The sequence below is a fragment of the Rhinatrema bivittatum genome, chromosome 1, assembly GCF_901001135.1.
Source record: "Rhinatrema bivittatum chromosome 1, aRhiBiv1.1, whole genome shotgun sequence".
NCBI classification, from domain to species: domain Eukaryota; kingdom Metazoa; phylum Chordata; class Amphibia; order Gymnophiona; family Rhinatrematidae; genus Rhinatrema; species Rhinatrema bivittatum.
In genome coordinates, this window is record NC_042615.1 from 820137409 (window position 1) to 820161748 (window position 24340).

Below are 24340 nucleotides of genomic sequence, written 5' to 3' on the forward strand. Positions count from 1 at the left end.
ACCCTAGGCATTAAGAAAACCAGCAGAATACAGCAAAGTCAGCATCCAGTGCACAGACGCCAACTTTCATGTTCCTTTCATGACCTGAGCTCTTCAGGCATTTCGGTTGCAAATTCTTCATTCTCGGCGGTTTCTGGCATCTCAGACAGCAAACGGGAAGGATACGAGAAGCGTCTTCCCTTCCAGAAAGAGTCTCCACAGGAACCCAATGACGGGACAGAGGATGTTCCTGGTGGAGACCCGAGCAGAGCTGTGGGTTTGATGCCTACCCTCCCAAACGTTGGTGCTCCCATCCAGACTCAGCTCTCCCCCACCAGTTACGACTTTGCAGCCCGACGGGGGGGAACCCTCTGGGCATCCCCGGCCCATCGGAAGCCGCGCCAGGCCCTGGAATCGCTAGATGCAAGAGGCACGGGAGCCTGCAAGGTCGTCGCGAATTCAGAGCGGAGGGTTGGGTTGGTCAAGGCGCAAAAGCAAGCACTGGGCCCAGACGCGTGAAATGTTTCGCTGGTCTGGAAGGGAAGGCTTCAGCAAAGACCTCCAATGTAGAGAAAACGTGGTGAGGTGTTTCTGGATTTAAGCAGAGAGACCTGGTCTATTAAGGAAACAAACTCACTCTGGTGAAAGATAATCCTGAGATAAGAAGAAAAGGGGAAAAGATTCCTCGGAACTAGAGGAACATAAAAGCTCCATTTCATTCCGTGAGCATTTTGAGAATTTTCAGCGAGATGTCCTCATCTCTTCTGAAAGAATATTTTCTGCTAACAAATGGCGTCCAGCAAGGAGCAGATGGAGAAGAAAAGGTCCCTGATCCGCAGAATGGGACTGGATTTGGAGAATTCTCTGTAGGAAGCTCGGCTTTTTCTTAGATCTCCTGTGTTAACACGTTTAGTCTTCAGGGGTGGAAAAACGTCTGAAGACGTTCATCGTCCGCCACGAAAATTATGAAGAAAATTTTTTTTTTTTTTTAGGTGTTGCTCTTTATTTTTCTTGCAGAATTTGCTCATCTTTTTTCGCTCCCGTTTTAGGCAGCCCAGGAGTTGTTACCTCCTTTCCAGGCCTCTTCTCCCTCGCCTCCACTGGGCCGTAATGCCACCTCCCGACAGGGGCAGCAGCTGGAACGAAATTTTAGTCAGCCGGGTGCCCAGGCGTTTCCTACCCTGACACTTTGATCATCTATTGCAGGTTTATCATCTCTGCAGAGGAGAATACGTTTCTCTTAGTTGGTCGCCTTATCCTGATCAGAATTCAGTTTCTGTCTTTTGTGGGAGGGGGGAGGTCTCTTTTTGGATTGTCTGTTGATATTCTGGATTTTTGTGTCTCAATGTCAATTTTAAAATCAAGTAAATGTAAAATAAGAACAGAATATGACAGCATATGAGAACTAGAAAAGGACCATGCAGCCAGGCTATCGTCCCTTCCCAATACCGCAGGCTCCAGCTGATTTCCAGCTTTACTGCTGCCTTCCTCTGGGCTTATCCTACTTTTTAGAGGCAATGATCCTTGTTATTCACACCCTTACCCCCCCCCCCCCTTCTGGAAGAAATACTTCCTCGTTGCTTCATGGACGTCTTCCCACTCTCAGCCTTTTATCCAGAACTCCCTTTGTACTGAACAAGGTTTGCCTCTTCTCCACTATTTATACGTTTGAGGTATTTGAATCTCTGTCCCCTCTCCTCTAAGATTTACAAAAAGTTAGGTCTTTAAAACTCCTTTCAAAAGGCTTACGGTACAGGACTGCATATACCTGATCTACATCCTTTGGAGGTATGGCTTTCAAAACCGGACACAATACTCAGAGGATACATTTTGCCTCTCCCTGTGCATCCTAGCATTCCTCCGGCTTGGACCATTGCTTTGTCACGCTGTTTGCCAACTGTAAACATGTAAGATTTGGTCACCCCAAGATCCCGCTTCTGTCTGACGCACATCAGTACATCTTCTATAATTTACTGCACTCCAAACGTGTCTACACTTTTAAATACTGTTCAGTATGCAGATGTAGGATCTCAATAACAGAGCAATTTTCAAAGTGACATGACTCGCAGAGGTATCAGACATACAATAAGTTCGAGTCTCCAGGCTGAAACCCCAACCAAGCCACCCTTGCACGTCTGGGACAGAACTTTCAATCTTATTAAACAGAATTGGTTTGTGCATAACAGCCCCAATAAAACTTAAAAGCTAAATGCAACCTCCTCCACCCCAAATATCAACTCTATTCCAATAATGAAAGAGGAGATGTGCGCTTCTAACATTAATTCTTGGCAGTGCTGAAGGAGCTCACTCCAAATGGAAACCCTTCAAATCCCTAAGCAGGGATCTCTTTTCACAAAGGTAACAAGGGGACGCCAAACCTTCGTATATCATTGGGAATGATCCAGCCTTGCGTGTGTGTTTTCCTCTCTCTAGCACCCTTGCATTCTTTTTATTCAGAGATATTTGGGGTACACGGCTTCTTCCAGAGATCCGTCACAAACCTCACCGCAACTGATGTAAGAATTCATAAATCAACCTATTTTTTTTCTCTTATTGGTAGAAGATCCCTCGTTATCCTAGGAGACAAACCACCACGGAGTTCAAAGGTAAAGTCAGCCCACAAATAGCCCGAATGAGAGCTCTAAGCGAGAAGCCGGTTTGGCTAGTCCCAGGACACTGCATGGCTGGACTCTCTGCTGATGTTCACACGGGTCGCACAGACGTAAGCTCTGCACAGCAAATGCAGACTCTGCCGATGTTTTCAGAGTGAACGGACATGCTTAAGCTACACCTGCTGAAGAGCAGGTGGAACCTGGCCCGTGTAATTTACACACAAATACCTTAAAAACAGGAAAGTTCATGCGTAAATCCTAACTCCACCCCTGCGGACCGTCTCGCTGCAGTCTGCGGAAAAGCGCACGAGAAACAAGATTACGCATGAACCCAGCCTGGGTGGGGGGGGGGGGGTTATTTTTAGAAGGGTCATTTACGGTTTTATGCACAGACAGAGCTTTGAAAATTCAGCCCAGAGTCCGAGTGGTCAAGAGAGCCGCCTCTCCTCCGGCTTTGGGGCAGCCATGCAAGCTCTGCGCATGCTCGTGCCTCCCTGTCTTCCATGCCCAGAGCAGGAGGCCCGGAGCGGCTGTACTGGTTATAAGCGACCTGGCCCTTGGCCGATGTTTGTTCTATTTAATTCTTTTGTAAAAGTTGAAAATAACACCACCAGATGGAAAACGCAGAGGAAGAGCAGGAATGGAATGTCCCTAATTAGCAATTAAAAAGTCCAGCGCGAGCACCCTGTTATGGAAGAATAAGAGATCCCTCGGAGAAGAAAAAAAAAAAGCCACGGTGCCGAAAACAAACAATCCTTTCAGGGGTGGGAGCCATGTTCCCATCTCTGCCCCTCCCTCACGGGCGATGCCAGGGTGCACGCGCCCCCCTGCTCTGCCCCTCCCTTACGCACACCCCCTGTTCTGCCCCACCCCTCCCTCCCAGGATGCGGGCACCCTCCCTGCTCTGCCCCTCCCTCACACACACCCCCTGCTCTGCCCCGCCCCTCCCTCACACACACCCCCTGCTCTGCCCCGCCCCTCCTGCTCTGCCCCTCCCTCACACACACCCCCTGCTCTGCCCCGCCCCTCCCTTATGCATGCCCCCCTGCTCTGCCCCTCCCTCGTGGGCAATGCCAGGTTGCGGGCACCCCCCCCCTGCTCTGCCCCACCCCTCCCTCCCAGGCGATGCCAGGATGTGGGCGCCCTCCCTGCTCTGCCCCTCTCTCACGCACGCCCCCTGCTCCCCACCGCCCTTACGGTAATAAAGCAGTAACCGAACTCAGTATGGAATGAACACAGAGCGTCCCTAATTGCAAAAAAGTGCGAGAAAAGCCAGAGTACTCTGTATTAAGCCAATCCATTTAATAAAACGAAAATGAAAGCAAATACCTGGGGCGGTCTATCATGGCACTGCCCCAGGAATGAAACTGGGCAACCAGATCGTCCCCACCTGCCGGCCTGTCCTCTGCGACTCGCTGCTTGATCATTTTTCCGCTTCCCTGGTGGAAAGCAGACCCGCACTCTGAAATTCAGGCCTTAAGTTAGCCAGTCTAGTGGCTTGGGCCAAAGCATGAAACCCGTTAAGGAGCACTTGCTGTGAGGAAGAGAAAATGGCCAATCCTGGCCAGCAGAAGAGCAGCGGTGTGGAGCAACCCTGTACCAGTCTGCACCCCTGAAATACTCAAAGCTCTGGAATCTACTAAAAACTTAGATCTTTAGTATCACAAATGTCATGTCAGGCTTGCGTTGTGCATCCTTCAGCTTCCATGCAGACGTCATCCTGTAATTCTAGCCATGGCACACATGTACAGTCGATAGGAGCATCCGTCAGGTTTAGTGCCAAGAGGGAGCAGCACAGGGAAGAACATCTGGGAGAGCAGAAGGAATCAGGGAAGGCAGTACCAATAGGAAAACAACCAGCTAGCATGGCAAAACAAAGCGACAAGACTGTTTTCAGGTACGCCCTTGAAGGAAGGAAGAGAAAAGGTGATCTTTGCTGAGAGGGACAAGGAAAAGGCAGAAACATGGAAAAAAAAAAAAAAAAAGATCGAATGACATTCATTTAAACAAAATATCAATCAGAAGCAACATTCTCTGGAGATCCACCTCTTCCTCTACCATTCGTCAGTTTTCCAGCCGTCTTGATGACCCAAACCAGAATGACGTGTATCGCAAGTCGAATGTCAACCTCCCATCAGATTCTCCTACGGTCTGAGGTACAATTCCACATGGGCACCACATCATACACGGCTCCCACAACTCTATCAACACTTGGGAGACTGCTGCAATCCTTCTATCTCCAAGCACCCTGCCTTTTCCACGTGAAACGTGGCCAGCAGCACAGCTGTAAATTGCACCGGGCTGGCTAGGAACCAGGTCACTACCAGTATTGCATGGGACAGAAAACTCAACCCTCGGCTTCTAGGTGCACCTTGATGTTGGATGTGGTCATTTCCAATTCCTAAAAGCCGTCGCCTTGACACGACAATGCAGAGTGACGGTATTACAGACCAGGCTTGTGTTTTCTCTTTCACCTTACGTGTCCAAGCTCTTTTTAGTAACCTACACGGGTAGCTGTCTCTGAAGGAAGCAGGACGTTCAATTTTCAGCTTGGGCGCAGCTTTCCACAACTGTAAAGCAAAGCCAACCAGTTGACCACCCCTGAGTTTTGGTTTTTTTTTTTACATGGAAGTTGCTGAAGTGCAATGAAGAATCGTTTTCTACGTTCCACACAGGGCACTGCCACGTTTCCCTTCCGTAATCCGAGACACAGGTTGAGGAAAACCATTTCTTCTCTTAAGTTTTCTATTCCCTCAATGGAAAGGGACTACTGCAAGCAGCGATCCTGATATCAGCATCAAGAAGTGACATTAGAAAATATTTCTTCACAGGATGGGCAATGATGCATGAAACGGCCTTCTAAAGACAGAATTTAGGAATGCCTCGGACAAGCCCAGAAGAACCTCAGCCGCTAAGTGAGAGCAGGAATGAAAGCAAGGACAGAGCCTTGCAGTCCTATTTTGCCTTCAGATTTCACATTTCTATTTAAGCCGAAGGGTAAAAGAAAGCATCAGTGCCCGTCCACACGATCAAGACATCCAGCAAAAGGTGCCGTCTCCTTCAGATCCCCAACCCGGAAACTTGCTATGGCAGAGATCGCAGTGGCACCAACGGCTGCTCCTTTCCCTCGGCGCCAGGAAATGGTTTTTGAGACCCCCAGGAAATGAACGCTTAGGGTGGTTCAGCTATCGGTCGCCTACTCAGCCCGTTACGCCAGGGTACGGGACTGAAGGATGCACAGAGGAAGCAGGTGTCGCACCGTTTGCAAACTGAAAGATGGGCAATGCAAGCAAAAGCTTTCTCCGTTTTAAAACGGGGAAAGGTTTTGTTTTTTTTTTGCAAACTAGTTTTCGTTCATTCCAGAGGTACAAGTGTTTTGGTTTGTCTTAAGACCACCTTCCTTCCATTGTCAAGCCAGTGACGAACCTCCTCATCTGGGATGTGCAAAGGATTATAAAGAGGAGGCGAAGAAGCGAAAAGAAAACCCGAGGTGAGCGAATGAATTTTTAGGTTGCCGGCTTTCAGAGCTATGAAGGTTCAAGGCAACGATGCAAGTTTAAACCCCCAGCGCTTGCAGCTTTAAGCATGCATCAGCTTCAGGGTCTGCAGTCAACTCGTTTTCTTGCCAGGTTAACACAGCACACCCTTTGCACTCTGACAGAACAAAGATATAAAACGACAAGACAAAGGTTGCATTTTCAGACATCCTAAGTCCCAGGCTCCTGTCTGAAGCAGGAAGCCTCTCCCTCTCCTCTGCCAGGTCTCATTTTGGACAGAGGCACAGACACAGGAGCACTGAAGGCTGCCCCCTGCCAAATACTCCACATCCGATCAGAAGAGAGGGACTCTCAGGGAAGAGGAACCCAGCAAGAAGTAGGGCAGGGATTCCCCCTAACAGGGACCCTTGCCGACAGCTGGAACTCCTGCTCCCTGCCCACTGCCACACACAGTCCCTGTCACCCGGGCTCCGCTGCTCTTTTATTCACTCTTTGGGTCTGGCCCAGGGCCCTGGAATTCCACAACAATCCCCAGCATTGAGCTCAGCATTCCTCTGCTACAGCACCACTGGAAAAGGGAAAAAAAGAAAGAGAGACCCTCCCACCCTCAGCAGGCTACTGTAAGAGCATGCCATGCTGGGTCAGACCGAGGGCCCATCAGGCCCAGCATCCTGTCTCCAGGCAATTCAGGCCACAAGAACCTGGCAAGTGCCCAAAAACTAAGTATTCTTGATTAATAGCAGGTAATGGATTTCTCCTCCAAGAACTTATCCAAATCCTTTTTTAAACACAGCTATACTAACTGCACTAACCACATCCTCTGGCAACAAATTCCAGCGCTTTAATTGTGCATTGAGTGAAAAAGAATTTTCTTCGATTCGTCTTCAATGTGCTATGTACACAGTGTCCCGTACACGACCACGCTGTGTGGAAGGGCCACTAGGCCTCCTCTCTCTGTAAAACGTGTACAGACAGTTTTATGTTCTAGATTAACACACCTTATGCCACGAGCTAGTCTACAGGATGGGTGGCCGACCACGCCAGAGCATAACAATGCACATAAACAAGGGCTGCCAGATGGGCTGGAAAAAAATATTGTGGTTTCAGTTTCATTTTAAAGGAAGGGGACAACATGAGCGACTCCTGGCCTGCTCCATGGGTGGAAGTGGGGAACCGCACGGCCAGCCCTGGAGGCCCAGAAGAGAAGGCCTAAAGGAAGACCTTTATTAACCGGGGGGCAGTGGACTTCCAACAGCCAGCCATGTCACTCAGCGGGGCGAGGGGCATTACAGGCATGACGTGGCAGATTTCAGACCGAGAGGTCGCCAGAAGACCCAAAGACATCCGCAGCACTTCTGAAGGCCAAGAAATGCGCTCAGAGCTGGGGATGCTATTAAAAGCTTCTCGGCTGCATTTGTTTCCTACAAGAGGCAGGGGGAAGGAGTAGAAAAAGCTTTCTAAGTTTGCATCCCTTCCTGTGGCTGACCTTTCGATGTTATTGAAACCCTCTGATCTGCCTTGGCTTCTCCTATACTGTTAACCTCTGCCTTTCCGGTCCCTCCCTCTGCACAGAGCCCCGGCAGGGCCGTGGAAACCTTTCCGGCGCACATTCTCGCGTGTCCGACGGCCCTTACAAATCAAAGTTCTGGGTCCCCCTTCTCGCTGGGTTTGTCAGGAGTCTCCGGAATAGGCTTTGCTCCTGCCATCAGAGCACACACACTGGTATTCAGAAGTCAAACATCGCTTTTAATCCTTATTGCTTTCCTTTTAAAGCATTTGGCCAACAGACACACTGGAAGTTAAAAAGAATGAATTTTCAAAGGAGTTACGCACATAAATACTATGGTAGCACTGTTCAAAATCAGGTTACCTGAGTTAGGTGCACGCAACGCGGGTAAATCCTATTGACAACTCAATAGCAGAGACTGCAGCAGGTTTCAAACGCCCAATTACCCAGGGAAAGTGCTTTTCCACGTGTACAACCCAGTTTCAAGCGTGCAAATGCGTTGGAGAAAAATCAGGCCCCTGGTGAGGCTAGAGGTCACTGCAAGGTCGCCGGCCATTCTTCAAGTTGCATCCCGAGATGTCCCATGCTGCGTCCACACGCGGCTGTGCAGTCGGACCGAAGTTGCAATGTTCGACTGCTCTCGCCCTGCCTATAAAACGGGGATCTGGAGCCGCTGCTTCGAAGAGGGGGAACCCCAGAATTTTAATGGACTTTCTACTGGAGACCGGGCCCCAAGACGGGCGACTTCGTCAACTGTTGAGCGAGTCTCAGTGAAGAGCCTTCTACCGTTAATGGGAGCAGCAACACGAGAAACAGCGGCCCATTCCCGCCGGATGCCAGCCACCACCCTGTCCCACCGCTCGCCCTTCCTACAGGCGACACCAGTGCCTGGTCCTGTTACGTAACTCTCCGGCAACTCTTCAACGCCCCGTGACGCGCTCGCAAAGGCCCCGTTTCACAGTACTCCAGTAACTCGGCACGTCTCGAAGCCGTGCTCCCTTCCAGCAGCGCCTCAACCCCCATGGGAGGGAGACGCACAAAGCACCGCAAAGCCTATTCCGGAGACTCCTGACAAACCCAGCGAGAAGGGGGACCCAGAACTGCACTATAAACAGGGCGAGAGAGAGAAAGGAGCGCGCCTGTCTAAGGCGGCTATAATTCCTAGAGTCCCCGGCGTGCGGTTTTGGGCCTGGGCTCCCACCCACACATGACTGCACAAAACCGGAGCATCTTCCCTCACGCCGGCCTTCCCCAGCCTATTTCACAATATTCTAGCTTTTATAGCTGGTGATTTCAGCCAAAGCCCCAGGAGGCAGCTGAACAACTCTTGCACAAGAATCCTAATATAAAGAGCCAGTAATTAAAGAGCAGGAAACTGAAGAGTACAATTATTTGAGATTCAAGGATGAAGTAGGTCATGAACAAGGCTTTGCGAAAAGACCAGGTGGCAGCCGTTCGAGCTCCTATTTACCAGTTACATGGTACGGCCCCATCATCCCCTTAAACAGAACCCGGGGGTGGGCCGCCGTGGGTTTAATCTGAGAGAGCGTCTGAGGAAGCATGCAGCGGTCTGAGCAGCGCCAGACGTTGCAGGTCCACAGGTGTGTGGCAGGCTAAGAGAGGAGCCAGCCCAGAAGGATGCTGGGCTGCATGGAGAGAGGAATAACCAGTAGCTAAGGAGGCAATAATGCCCTTGGTACGGCCTCACCTGGAGTATTGTATTCAGTTCTGGAGTCCGTATCTCAAAAGGGACAGAGGAGGTCCAGAGAAGAGTGACCAAAATGGTGTGGGGTCAACGTATGAGGAGAGTATCCGGGGGGGGGGTGGGGGGGGGGGGGGGGTAACTTGCCAGTGCAGCAGTATTTTCCTACTGCCCTTAGTAGAAGGCGAGATTACTATCCTTAACCAATACGCCTCGATGCTTTTAATGCAACTGCAAATTGCTCCCCGCTTCAACGGCAGGGGGAAAAGGGGAATTGGAGTAAGACAACCACCAAGAAACCGACTTCTGCCCAAACATAATAGAAGCACAGGACTGCTTCTACGGCCAAGTCCATGAACAACGTATGTCAAGCAGCAACATCTGAATTTTTAAATTTTTATGAGTACAACTGCACGGAGCAACAGAGAACATAAGAACATGTCATGCTGGGCCAGACCAAGTGTCCATCAAGCCCAGCATCCGGTTTCCAACAGAGGCCAAACCAGGCCACAAGAACCTGGCAAGTACCCAAACACCAAGAAGATCCCATGCTACTGATGCAATTAATAGCAGTGGCTATTCCCTAAGTAAACTTGATTAATAGCAATTAATGGACTTCTCCTCCAAGAACTCATCCAAACCTTTTTTGAACACAGCTACACTAACTGCACTTAACCACATCCTCTGGCAACAGAGTGGCAGTTACTACCTTGAGCTTGCTGGGCGGTCTGGATGGACCATTTTGTCCTTTTCTGCCGTCATTTCTATGTTTCTAGGACCTAGCTCCCTTGCTGACAATCCTCCATGCTCCTTGGAAGGAAATGCAAGACACCCAGATGGCCTCTCCATTCGGGAGGACCACTGCAAAGAGTGCCCGAGAAAGAGGCAGCTCCAGCCACCTCCATGTTAAGAGCAAGGAATCAGCCATCTGCTGTCATTCCCTACAAGCAACTGGATGCTGGCACAGTGCCTGGGAGTTAATTGCTCTACCTAGAAGATGAGAACTAAAAAAAACCCAACTCATCACCACCTGAGGATGTATAAATAATTCATGGACAATAAAGTTGGATTTGTTTTGGAACCGGGCTGGCTGTGAAAGTCTGTTCGCAGTTTTACCGGGTTCTGCACTTAAATAGCCACCCGGCGGCACGTTTCCTTCATGGAGAGTCACCCACGTCTAGAAAGAACACCCAAAGTCACAGGAGGAAGCGAGTTACCCCGGGTAGCAGCTCCATGAGCAGTGCATTTCCCTGATGCAGAGGAGATAACATGGCTGAGCAGCGAGGTGGGGGGGGAGACAGGGAGAGGGGTCCCTTCATCCTCAAATGGCTGGGATAGGTTCGGCTGCTAACGTGGGCCCCGGGATACGCTGTGATCGGAGCGTTGCCGCCAGCTCTGAGCGAGGTTGGAAGACAGAGCGGGAACAGCAAGGCCAAGGGGATATACAAAGACTAGCTGAAGGGCTTCAGGGGAGCAGCGAATAGGTGAGTCCCAAGGCAAGCCAAAAAAAAATCATGCTGGGACTTCGCTGCCTACTCCCACCTTCCCGAGTTGTTACTGCATAACCCCCACCTGTGGGCGAATGCCAGGATGATGGGTAGGAATTGCAATTGGGGCTCATGTCTTTCTCCCATCTCTAGCCCAAACGTGACAGGTTAAGAGCCTGAACCAGGCGCTGAAAGCTACAGGCGTGAGCAATGGACAGATTTCTGTAACAGTGGGTAAAAGAACATAACGAGCATAGCTACGCAGATTTAAAAAAAAAAAAGAGGTCAGATCGGCGTCCAAGGCTGCATCTAAATTACATGCTAGTAAGCCAACCTGGTCAGCCCGCTCCACGTCTCCCCACGCAAGAGAATGAGAAGAATTCTGCTTGGCTTCTCTCTGTTTTCAAAAAGGTATGCGAACCAACCACATACACCCAGCCACGCACGTGGCACGGGACGGAGTCAGGCAGGAGATTAAAGGAAAACCTGCTCACTGCTTGTGCAAGGGCAGCAACCAAAAGCTAAAAGCTTTAGGGAAACAAAGCCACGAGCCTACAAAGAGCAAAAAAAAAAAAAAAGGTGGTGGTAGCCGTGGCAGAGGGGGAGGTGGGAAGGGAAGGGAAGCAAAAGGCAGAGAGGAACAGCGTCCCCAGTAAGCGCCCCTTGAAGACCCACCACTGCTTCCCCAGGAAATGAGCGGTGGCGAGGCTGGATTAAGCTGTCAGGGCCACCGAATACAGCAGGGACTGCCAATAATGCCAAGGAGAACAAAGTGGATGGTGAGAAAGCAAGCACCCAATCAGCCTGGCTGCAGAGCGGCGTTTCCCCGAAAGCACAACCAGTGCAGGAGACGCGGACCACAAGCAGCGAAAGAAAATACAGGATTAAGAGAGATTTCAATCACTCGGCCTACGTTGGCAGTGAGGAGCATGTGGGCGGGAAGAGGGCGACCGAGCAGGAGCCTGGCAAGAATGACTAGTAGCAGGCATGCTCAGGGTGGAAATTCTCACTTCTTTTTTTGGATTCCATTTTGGTGCATGCTGTTTTGAAAATCAGCCTGCGCGATTTCGAAACAGCGCACGCTGAAATGAAACGAAGCTCGCCGAAACGAAAATGCACATCCCTAAGTCCCTTAGGAAGATAGCGGTGAAAGGCCCTACCAGAACTGAGCTCAGTGCGAGTCCACAGGGGGTGGGAGCAGTAAGGCCTACACGGGGACCTGCTGCCGACTCCTTACCACAGGACTCTCACCAGCTCTCCCCACTCGGCGAGTCGCACTCTCTTCCATACAATAAGCCCCCCTCTAGCACATCACTGTCCATTACAGTCGGTCACTACAGGGATGGCATTTTACAAACTGCATCGTCCTAACACAAACACACGAGGTCTGGCAGTCCCAGAGAGGAGGAGCAGAACAGGCAGACGAGCCTCAGTCCTACCGATCAGCACTGGAAGAGCTGACGTGGTCTGGGGACCGTTGAAACACCCATGGGTCACTGAATTCGAAGAGGTGAAAATAAGGAACGCAGAGGTGCAGATAAACCGGAAGATGTTGACGGAGGTCATGCTATTTCTGGCACCAGCAGACCTCTAGCCTTGGCCTCTCCCAATGTTCCTGTGACCTGGATTGGCCACTGTTGAAGACAGGATACTGACCCAGCATGGCATAGCCTATGCTCCCTCGTCAGTGAAGGAGAGACCACCAGCCATGACTCCTGGCTCCTGGCCTCAGCCGAGTAGGTAGAGTTCTTTAAGGAAGGCCTCTGGTGTCGGGGGTGAACTCTAAGCCCAGTCAGGATAAGGCATGACGCCATGAAAACCAAACCAACTGCAATGCTGGCGACAGGCCTGTGCCTGCAGGGAATTGTGACGGCAGGAGGGCCAAAGTAGCAGAACTGAGGAGGGCAATGTGGATGGAACGCCACCCTCCCCCCTCTCCGGCGAGCTCACGCCGCTGGAAAAGTTAGAAAGGAGGACAGAGGTACCTGGAGCCCCCCCTTCTCAGGACCGTCTCACAGCTCATTCTAGGGTAATCCAGCAACAGTGAACACAAAGGATTTCCCGAACCGAAAATCAGGTTTCATCCTGTGCACTGCACGTTGCTCTCATTAAGGGGGCAGATCAGCCACCAGCCGACACAGAGCAGGTATCTGAACCCGAGCGGAGTACAGCAAGGAAATAAGACAGGGAAAGACTGCACTTCCTATGAACTGCGAGGCCTTCTCACCGGGCTCCCCTAAGAAAATGTATAAAGATGGTGACCTACAGCAAGCTGCAAAGGCCCGGCTCCTTTCTTCACCTGCGGCAACAAGGCTGAGGAAGGGACGTACCGGCCGCCCCGAGAAACGAACGCTGTCCCACCCGCAGGGTGACACTACCGACAGCGCCCGTGCCCCTGTGCCCAGCAAAGGTGAGCCTCGTCTTCCTGCAACCTCATCAGTGCCCCCCACCCCTTCACCCCCGCTTCCATATACAATTTCAGCTTCTCTCCGCAGGTCCTCACTACTTCCTCTCACCCCCGTGACTTCCATTCGCCTCCGACGTCGCCGGCTCCCGACTCTCTGCTTTCCGCCCTGCTGTGCGCCTGGAATGGCCCCTCCTGAGCTGGTGCGTGGTGTCCCCCCCTTATCCGGCCATATCTGAGCTCTGCCTAAACCCCTCCCCTCCCCCCCCCCCCCCATCTTTTCTGAGGTTGCCTTTAAACCCTGGCTCTCCCCGATCGGAGCCCTGTGGATTTTTTTTTTTAGACAGCTTTACCGGGCTACATCTTCCCATGGCCTCTTGCCCTACGCTAAGCGCCTTCCCCAGCTGACAGAGCAGGGGCCGCTTCTTAGATGCGCCTTCCCGTATCCCACGCCCGAGTTTTGAAGGTTGCGGGCCACACGTAAATTTTAAATACGAAACAAAAAGAAACGGCGCTATGGGTAGGAGCTCACCCAGAGCAGGAGGCCGCGCATGCCAAGAGCTGGCAAGTTATGGATTCTGCCGCCAGCTCAGGCTGTTCCCAATGCTTCAGTAAACAGAAGGGAATCAGAAAGGCTGTTGGATGAGTTCCTGGAGGTGGGTGACATTTTACTGGGCATTCAGGTTTGGCGAGATCCTGCTGGAGACGTCCAGAGGCCGCGGTAGGTCCCTGCCCTGGATATTCCCAGGCATCCATGGCAGCCGAATGAAGCGTATTGAAAGCCCGCCGGACCAGGAGCCTTGCTCTGGTCACGTTCTTGGGAGGCCAGGAAGGAATTAAGTTTTGTTTTTTTTTTTTTGTTTCCTTTGAAGTCTGGGAAAGACACCATTTCTGAAGTTTTCAAACCAAACCCCCTCCACACACACACAAAAAAAAACAACACAACATTTGCCCAAGCTAGAAAGTTGGGAGCATGAGGGACTAGCAAGTCCTTTCCGTCAGGGTGGCTGACAGCGTGACTGCGCCTGCAGCAGCCCAGCCGGCCCACGCTGCGGACAGGGTGCTCCGCCACTCCCACTCCCACACCAACCCCTTACCCTCACAATGCCTACGGCAGACTTCACGCTGCGTGGGGGGGGTCACCCGAGGGAAATGTCACTTTTTGCCTCCCTCACAGAACACCTGTTATCGAATACCATTACTACCCCCCCCCCCCCCCCCCCACAACCGTCAAAGCTGCGACGACATGAGCTGACCAGGGGGGGCAGAGAGGGTAAGGAGCGGGCTTCTCGGGCAATTACCGAGCAGTTTGCTGCCCACAGAGCCCGTCCGCCCTGCGAAAAGACCTCGGGGCTAATAGCTTGCCCACTCCTGCTCTCCACAGCAGTCGCCAAAGGAGCTGCAGAACCTGAATGTGCGCTAGGCCTGCACACACAGCACAGATCAGCCATCATGTAGTGCATGTCCCTAAGGATGCTACCCCCCACCCCACCCCCTCCCCAGACCTGCACCAAAACAGGAGACGAGATGGGGCGGAGGCAACGTGCCTTGCTTTAACCAAACCACAGCCCCCAGGAGGAAGGAAAAAGCAAGCCCCTTATCTCAGAGGCATAGGATGAGGCTGGGGTAACAGCAGGTAATTCCTGCACAGCAAGGACCCCCCCCCCCCCCCCCATACAAAGGAGGACACAAGGCAGGGCCTGCAGGTGCCATCTCCTCCCCCCTGAGATACCGGGCATCGTTCACCTCACGCCGCAGGGGGACCAGCACCCCTGCGCCTCTTACCTTGAAGACATCCGAGAAGAAGCCAGAGCCGATCTTCTCGCAGTAGAAGTCGTCGATGCGGGCCAAGGTGGACACGGCACTGCGCAGGGCCCGGTAGGAGGAAGGCCGCAGGCGGCCATAGCCGGGCGGCGGAGGGGCCAGCCCCCCGGCACCCAGGGGCTCCACCTCCACCTCATCCAGGCGGTCCCCTCGCAGCGAGGGCCCGGCCCGCTTCTCGCCGGCCTTATCTCTCGCCATCTCCGCCGCGCCAGGAAAAGCCAAGGCCATACGTTCTTCTAGTCCTGGGGATCCCCATTCACGTGCACCTCAAGGTGTCTGCGCAAGGCCTCCCCCAGAGGACGGGGCAGGAAGGGAGGAGAGCGAGAGAGAGGGGCTGCAGGCAGGGCTGCCCCCCAAAGCCTGAGGGCAGGTAAGGAAGAGGGCAAGAGGGGGCTCTAGGCAAGGCTTCTCCCTGGGCCTTGAGGAAAATAAGGAAGAGGGCAAGAGGGGGCTTCGGGCAAGGCCTCCCCCTAGGCCTCAGGGCAAGTAAGGAAGAGTTCGAGGGGGGCTTCAGGCAAGGCTTCCCCCTGGGCCTTGAGGAAAATAAGGAAGAGTGCAAGAGGAGGCTTCAGGCAAGGCCTCCCCAGCGACCTGGGGTAGGCAAAGAAGCAGTATGAGAGGCCTCCAGGCAAGGCCTCCCCCTAGGCCTCGGGGCAAATAAGGAAGAGTGGGGGGGGGGGGGGGGGCTTCAGGCAAGGCCTCCCCCTAGGCCTCGGGGCAAGTAAGGAAGAGTTCGGGGGGGGGGGGGGCGTCAGGCAAGGCCTCCCCCTAGGCCTCGGGGCAAGTAAGGAAGAGTTCGGGGGGGGGGGGCGTCAGGCAAGGTCTCCCCCTAGGCCTCGGGGCAAATAAGGAAGAGTTGGGGGGGGGGGCTTCAGGCAAGGCCTCCCCCTAGGCCTCGGGGCAAATAAGAAAGAGTTGGGGGGGGGGGGGCTTCAGGCAAGGCCTCCCCCTAGGCCTCGGGGCAAGTAAGGAAGAATGCAGAGGAGGAGGGGGTTTCTAGCAAGGCCTCTGAGGGCCTGGGGCAGGTGGAAGAGAGTGGGGGCGGGGGCTTAAGGCAGGGCCTGGAGGAGGGCGCAGGGGAGGAGAGAGAGAGAGAGCTGCCCGGGGCAGGTGGAGGAGGAAAGTGCGGGGCGGCTTCGGGCCTACGGAAAGCGCTGACTTCAGTCTCCTGCAGCGGAGCCGCCGGCAGAGGCCTCGACCCGACAATCCGAGGCCCAGGCTCCCGGAGCTCAGCTTCGGACTCTGCCCCGCTCCCCGTGCACCGGCCCCGGGCTTCCTCGCCCCGGATCCCCGCGGTTTCCCTCTCGCAGCTCGGATCCCCGGTACCAGTAAATCCGGCTCCGCTCGGATCCGCCAGACAGCTCCGACCCCGTCCGCAAGCTCAGCTGTCGCTGCTGCCGCTGCTACCACCGCCCCCGATCCTGATCCCGTGCACCGCCCCCCAAACACACCCTCCCCGCCCCGATCCGATCCCGTGCACCGCCCCCAGTCTCAGGCACAGCCTCTTAACCCTCGCATGCACCGCCCCCGCCCTATGCACAGCTCTCCGAGAAGAGACGAGCCATGCACCATCCCATAATCACTCAGCCGCCGCCCGATCCCGTACATCGCCCCCCCCCCCCCCAACATCTACGGTAACTAAACCCCGTGATCCTCATCCAAACACCGCCCCCGATCCCATGCACCGCCCCCAACACCCCCTACCCACCCTATGCACAGCTCCCCATCAGAGACAAGCCATGCACCATCCCATAATCTCACACCCCCCCCCTCCATCTAGTATAACCGAACCCCGCGATCCTCATCCAAGCACCGCCCCCGATCCCATGCACCGCCCCCAACACCCCCTACCCACCCTATGCACAGCTCCCCATCAGAGACAAGCCATGCATCATCCCATAAACACCCCCCCCTTGCACTCCCCCCCATGCACAGCTCCCCATCAGAGACAAGCCATGCATCATCCCATAAACACCCCCCCTTGCACTCCCCCCCCATGCACAGCTCCCCATCAGAGACAAGCCATGCACCATCCCATAATCACACACCCCCCCCCCCCCATCTAGTATAACCGAACCCCGCGATCCTCCTCCCAGGCACCGCCCCCGATCCCAGGAAACACCCATCCCATGCACCGCCCCCAACACCCCCTACCCACCCTATGCACAGCTCCCCAAGAGAAACAAACCATGTACCATCCCATAATCACACACCCCCTGCACCCTCCCCCCCATCCAGTATAACCGAACCCCGCGATCCTCCTCCCAGGCACCGCCCCCGATCCCAGGAAACACCCATCCCATGCACCTCCCCAACACCCCCTCCCCATACTATGCACAGCTCCCCATCAGAGACAAGCCATGTACCATCCCATAATCACACCCCCCCTGCGCCCCCCATCTAGTGTAACCGAACCCCGCGATCCTCCTCCCAGGCACCGCCCCCCCTTCCCATGCACCGCCCCGTATGGCAATGCCCTGTTCCTAGCGGTCTCATCAAAGCCGGGGACCGTCCCAACGCACCAGCACCACCCCCAACGCACATCACGCCCCGCCCCCGACCCGGGCACCGCCCCCTATGGTAAGGCTACCGATCCCAGGCACTGGCCCGGAGTGCAGGGACCTCTTCACCTTCCCACTCCCCCCCATTCTGATCCCTTAACAGCCCCCCCCCCCTGATAAAAACTATGAGCGCCCTAACCTTCACCCTAATCCCGATGCCAGGCACTGCATGGGCTGGGTCCCCTAACAAACCGTGCCAGCCCCCCTCCCCTAACACCCACCCTCTGAGCCCCAGATAATAAAACGTGAATTGGACGTGGAAGCGGTATTTTAGCTTTACCGATTCTTTACTCAGGGGTGGAGTAAAGTTTCTAACACTGGGTCTGCCGCCAGGGCTCCCCCATCCCTACCGGCAAGGACCAGCGGCGGAGGCTCCACCGTGCGTTTCTTTTTTAAGTGTAACCCTGGCCGGATAGCCCGCTAGGAGCACAACAAAAACTATGCTCCTACATTAGGAGCACAACACGAGATAGGCGCGTATAGGTTCTCTCCCATTCAGCCCTGTGAGTTCTGCCAGCAAATTTTTAACTCCCGACGCATTAGCTTTCTGAATTGGGAGTTAAAAAATGTAAACACTGCCTTAAAACTGTGCTCTGAAATTGAGCGCACAGACTTTTAATGCACAGATGATTGCATCGGTCTGATAGAGTTTTATTAGAATAAAGCTAGCTAACCCAAAAATGTGTGCAAAACGACAACAAATTCAAAATCTTTTTCTGCTTAGAAAACGTGTTACAGGAACGAATCATCTTTTCTTTACCATGATTTTTGGGCAAGGATCATGTTTTATGGGCCTAAATTCCTGAGTAAGGAGAACCCTCAGCTTCCCATAGACTTACACTATTCCATTTCACCTATTAACTCTTTCTATACCGCCTATAAAACCTGCGACTGGTTAAAGCCTGCTGCCATGCACACTAGTGCTCCTTATTGCATAGGGGTCACTCACAGCCCTCAGCGCCAGGCACTGCTGTATCACACACACCCATCTCCCCCCTCCGCGGGCCCCGCCCTCACCCCTAGAATGCCAGTCTCAAAATCACCGTCTCCTTACCCCCACTGCCAGCACCACAGCCACCATCTCTGCCCCGTATGCCGCCGCCCGCCCCGCGGTCACGGTGTGTCCTGTCACAGGCTGTGCCACCCCAAGGCGACTCCCGCCCCATACACTCATACCCATACATACCTAATAACTCTCACTACACCCAGCCCTACCCTGTTAACATTCCACCCGCATTGTATCCAGCAACACACCACATGTGTATCTCCCTCAAGGTATTCCTAAACCTATCCGGGAAAACCTACTTGATAACTATCGCTCATAACTAAACTGCCCATAAAACAATGCCAAACTTATCACTCAACCTTCCATGTTACTCAATGTTAATGAATATTATTTGTTATTATTTATATATTATTATTTATTATTTTTAATTATATATTATTTATCAATCAACCTCAATGTTACTCAGTGTTACTCAATGTTCTCCTGTTAGCAATGTTATCTAGCAACCGCCATTGTTACTTAATCTTAATTAGTTCTCTGATGTTTTAATGTAAATCGTTATAATTGTAAACCGGAGTGAAAGCTGACACCAAACTTCGGTATAAAAAAAAACCATTCAAACAAATAAATAAATACATAAAAACACACTTGCTGCCCGCCCCGCAGTCATGCCCCTGTCGTGATAGAGGCCCCGTCCCAGTCCAGCCACTTTTGAGATAGCTAACCACGAGATTATGTTGAGGCGATTGCAATGTGTATGCACTGCAGGTACACACCTGTACGTGCTCCCTAATAGAGAGATCGCAGAGGGTGGTACTGGTGGGGGGGGGAGGGTGGATATAATGTGCTCCTGAGTCTTTAAACAGTGGAGTACCACAAGACTAGGCTTCACCCCCTATCATATTTAGGGTACATACCCCCCCCCCCCCTTTGGATCTGAAGTTCCGATCCGTGCTGAGGGTGTACAAGTGTACTGCCTGTCAGGTAAAAAAAAGAGGGTGGACGCATGTCCAGGATCAAGCAGGGTTTGCATTCAGTTGCTTCATTGTGGAAATCCTCACCAAATACATTATGTCCTCAGATTGGTCTGGAGGGAGCTGATCTTCCTCAGACAGATGTTGCGCACATTTTAGGAATTCTTAGAGATTCCAAACTTAAGGGGTAAGAAACAAGTCAGGAAAGTTTGAGGAGGCCTGGCTCTGGGAATTCTTTCCAGTATAGAAAGGGGGTGTGGGGGAATGGGGGTGTGGATGGTACATGTGAGGTGGGGATGTGTGTTTGGGGATAAAGGGGGTGTGGGGGAATGGGGGTGTGGATGGTACATGTGAGGTGGAGATGCGTGTTTGGGGATAAAGGGTGTGTGGGGGAATAGGGGTATGGATGGTACATGTGAGGTGTAGGCGTGTGTTTGGGGATAAAGGGTGTATGGGGGAATGGGGGTGTGGATTGTACATGTGAGGTGGAGATGCGTGTTTGGGGTAAAGGGTATGTGGGGGAATGGGGGTATGGATGGTACATGTGAGGTGGAGATGTGTGTTTGGGGATAAAGGGACTGTGGGGGAATGGGGGTATGGATGGTACATGTGTGGTGCAGGCGTGTGTTTGGGGTAAAGAGTGTGTGGGGGTATGGATGGTACATGTGAGGTGGAGATGCGTGTTTGGGGATAAAGGGACTGTGGGGGAATGGGGGTATGGATGGTACATGTGTGGTGCAGGCGTGTGTTTGGGGATAAAGGGTGTGTGGGGGAATGGAGGTATGGATGGTACATGTGAGGTGTAGGCGTGTGTTTGGGGATAAAGGATAAAGGGAGTGTGGGGGAATGGGTGTGTGGATGGTACATGTGAGGTGGAGATGCGTGTGTTTGGGGATAAAGGGAGTGTGGGGGAATGGGGGTGTGGATGGTACATGTGTGGTGCAGGCGTGTGTTTGGGGATAAAGGGAGTGTGGTGGAATGGGTGTGTGGATGGTACATGTGAGGTGGAGATGTGTGTTTGGGGATAAAGGGAGTGTATGGGGGAATGGGGGTGTGGATGGTACATGTGAGGTGGAGATGTGTGTTTGGGGATAAAGGGAGTGTGGGGGAATGGGGGTGTGAATGGTACATGTGAGGTGGAGATGTGTGTTTGGGGATAAAGGGGTGTGGGGGAATGGGGGTGTGGATGGTACATGTGAGGTGGAGATGTGTGTTTGGGGATAAAGGGTGTATGGGGGAATGGGGGTGTGGATGGTACATGTGAGGTGGAGATGTGTGTTTGGGGATAAAGGGAGTGTGGGGGAATGGGGGTGTGGATGGTACATGTGAGGTGGAGATGTGTGTTTGGGGATAAAGGGAGTGTGGGAGAATGGGGGTGTGGATCGTACATGTGAGATGGAGATGTGTGTTTGGGGATAAAGGGAGTGTGGGGGAATGGGGGTGTGGATGGTACATGTGAGGTGGAGATGTGTGTTTGGGGATAAAGGGAGTGTGGGAGAATGGGGGTGTGGATCGTACATGTGAGGTGGAGATGTGTGTTTGGGGATAAAGGGAGTGTGGAGGAATGGGGGTGTGGATGGTACATTTGAGGTGGAGATGTGTGTTTGGGGATAAAGGGAGTGTGGGGGAATGGGGGTGTGGATGGTACATGTGAGGTGGAGATGTGTGTTTGGGGATAAAGGGAGTGTGGAGGAATGGGGGTGTGGATGGTACATGTGAAGTGGAGGCGTGTGTTTGGGGATAAAGGGAGTGTGAGGGATCTATGTGGGGGAATGACTGTGTGTGGGTGTTTTGAGATGGAAGGGGGTTGTGAGAGGGTATATGTTTTATGGCGTTCAAGGCTGTGTATAATTATGGGTGTGATTGTGAGGGAGTGTGGAGGGTGTTTGTGAGCGAGGGGTTGTGTGTGTGTAGGACTGTGTGCAGACTGGATGTATGTCTGTGTGTCTGTGGGGTGTCTGGGAGGGTAGAGTGTATATATGTGGGGAATGTAAGTGGAGGTGTGTAGGCGAATGGGGGTTAGAGGGTGATGGATGTGTTGATTTTTCTGGAGGGTAATGTGTGGCAGAGTTGTATGTATAAGGGGAGTGGTGGGAGTATTTTTAGGAGTATGACTGCGTGAGTATAGTTGAGGGTGTAGCTTTAGGGATGGAGTGGGGTTGGAGGAGATGTGAGGATGTAAGGAGAGTGTATGGGGTGTGAATTGAGAAGCTGAATCATCATTTTCCCTGTCTCTGTGGGATGTGTGTGTATGGGGGTGTGTCATGTAGGAATGTATGGGTCTGTGAGAGGGTTGTGGCTGTGAGCTGGTTGTGGGGTATGTGCATGGGGTGGTGTGTGGGTGAAGGGTGTGAATTGAGAAGCTGTATTCTTATTTTTCCTGTTCCTGGTGGTGGAGGAGGAGAGAGAGAGAGAGAGTGTGTGTGTGTGTCGGGGGGGGGGGGGGAGGTCATGTAGGAATGTATGGGTCTGTGAGAGAGTTGTGCTGTGAGCTGGTTGTGGAGTCTATGCATGGGGTGGTGTGTGGGTGAAGGGTGTGAATTGAAAAGCTGTATTCTTTATTTTTCCTGTTCGTGGTGGTGGAGGAGGAGAGAGAGAGAGTGTGTGTGTGTGGGGGGGTCATGTAGGAATGTATGGGTCTGTGAGAGGGTTGTGGCTGTGAGCTGGTTGTGGGGTATGTGCATGGGGTGGTGTGTGGGTGAGGGTTGTGAATTGAGAAGCTGTATTTATTTTTCCTGTTTGTGGTGGTGGAGGAGGAGAGAGAGAGTGTGTGTGTGTGTGTGTGGGGGGGGGGGGTCATGTAGGAATGTATGGGTCTGTGAGAGGGTTGTGGGGTATGTGCATGGGGTGGTGTGTGGGTGAGGGGTGTGAATTGAGAAGCTGTATTCTTTATTTTTCCTGTTCGTGGTGGTGGAGGAGGAGAGAGAGCATGTGTGTGTGGGGGGGGGGGGGTCATGTAGGAATGTATGGGTCTGTGAGAGGGTTGTGGCTGTGAGCTGGTTGTGGGGTATGTGCATGGGGTGGTGTGGGGGTAAGGGGTATGAATTGAGAAGCTGTATTCTTTATTTTTCCTGTTCGTGGTGGTGGAGGAGGAAGAGAGTGTGTGTGTGTGTGTGTGTGTGGTGGGGGGGTCATTTAGGAATGTATGGGTCTGTGAGAGGGTTGTGGCTGTGAGCTGGTTGTGGGATATGTGCATGGGGTGGTGTGTGGGTGAGGGGTGTGAATTGAGAAGCAGTATTCTTTTTTTTTCCTGTTCGTGGTGGTGATGGAGGAGGAGGAGAGAGAGAGAGAGAGTGTATGTGTGTGTGTGTGTGTGTGTGTGTAAGTGTGCTGGAGGTGGATTTCACTGTTGCTTTGGTGCCATGCTGCTCTAGTTGTTTCATTTTCCTCTGTCTGCCTGTGGTGCTCTGGGTCAAAGTGCTGGAAGAGTGCTGGGGGTGGCACACAGGGGAGGGCTGCGTTTGAAATGGACCAGTGGTCAGCATTCTAACGGTTCCAATAGTTCTGCATTTCTCATAGAAAGCAATGATCCAATGCTTTTAGTTTTCAAACTGGTCAGAGATTTTCACATTTTCTTCCTGCATGTCAAATTTGGTGAATTTCTGTCCCTTTCTTTGGAGAGTTATTGTTCCTACAAGACAGACAGATGTAATCAACCCCTTTTTTAATAATTCTTTCCAACATTCTGGGTGTTATTTTGATCATCTGGCATGGCTTTTTTAGTTGAGTACACAAAGTGATGAGAAAATGACCTGACCGGGGACTCTGAACTGATACTTGCTCGATATCACGTGCAGAGGAACAAGGGTTAGGAAAAAATCAAGACCAGAGTGTGGCCGGCAGGGTGGGTGGGAAGGTGTACAGGCTGTTCCCAGCCACAGGCGGAGATGGGCATCCCAGGAAGTTTCACGGGGAATGGGTGGCGGGACCTCATCCACATGTAAGCTGGAGTCACCAAGAATAACTGTGTTTGAGACACATTGCTGTTAGAAATAAGCAAGAGCTCTGTAACAGGGGAAAGGTTATATGAGAGGAGACCAGGGGGACGGTATGTGCCACCTCAGCGGAAACCAGAAGGACCTCGGGGGCGAGTGCACATAAGTCTCAATCTTAGAAAAATTACATTACACCTCTCCCTCTTCAGGATCCTCTCGGCTGAAACGTGGAAGAATAGTCCAGTGGGCAACATTGATTCAACAGCGGGGTGTCCTGGCTGGTAAACCCAAGTTTCTGTGACGGCGAAACGGTCAGGTCTGGTGCTTGAAGGAATATAAAAAATCACAGGGATTGAGCATTCACTACTAAAATAGTAATGCAGACAGGGGTATTTATTTATTTAAAAGTTTCTTATATACCGCATATATACACACAGTGGTGGATCTAGGCAGTTTACAAAATTAAAACATACATAAAATCGTAGATAATTTGAAAAATCAGGAAAATACAAATCAACTCGACAGTCGTTCACAGAAAGTTAACTCTGAGGGTTTGGAAAAACCAAGGAAAATAAATAGGTTTTTATTGCTTTTTTTAAAATCATGTTTAGTAGTAAGTTGACGGATGTGGTTGGGTATAGAGTTCCATAATATGGGGCCGGCGACAAAAAAAGCGCGGTTTTGAGTTAAATCTAGACGGGCTGTTTTTACGGTGGGAATATGAAGATAGCTTTTATCAGTGGAAGGAAGATGGCGTGTCGGCGTGTGGAACATAACCATATGGAGGAAGGATTTATGGAGCAAAGAGTGAATTATTGTCAGGATTTTATATTGTACTCGTTACCGGATGGG

At 52.3% G+C, this 24340-nt stretch overlaps 1 protein-coding gene across 1 annotated transcript in view; it reads right to left on the minus strand.

Moving 5' to 3' along the window:
• TESK1 (testis associated actin remodelling kinase 1) overlaps positions 1-15746 on the minus strand; it is a 154388-nt gene extending 138642 nt beyond the window's left edge. The window contains exon 1 of the mRNA XM_029582005.1: positions 14974-15746. Coding sequence (XP_029437865.1) covers positions 14974-15240 — 267 coding nt within the window. The 5' untranslated portion in view covers positions 15241-15746. The remainder of the gene's footprint in view (positions 1-14973) is intronic.
• Between the last annotated feature and the right edge of the window lie 8594 nt (positions 15747-24340).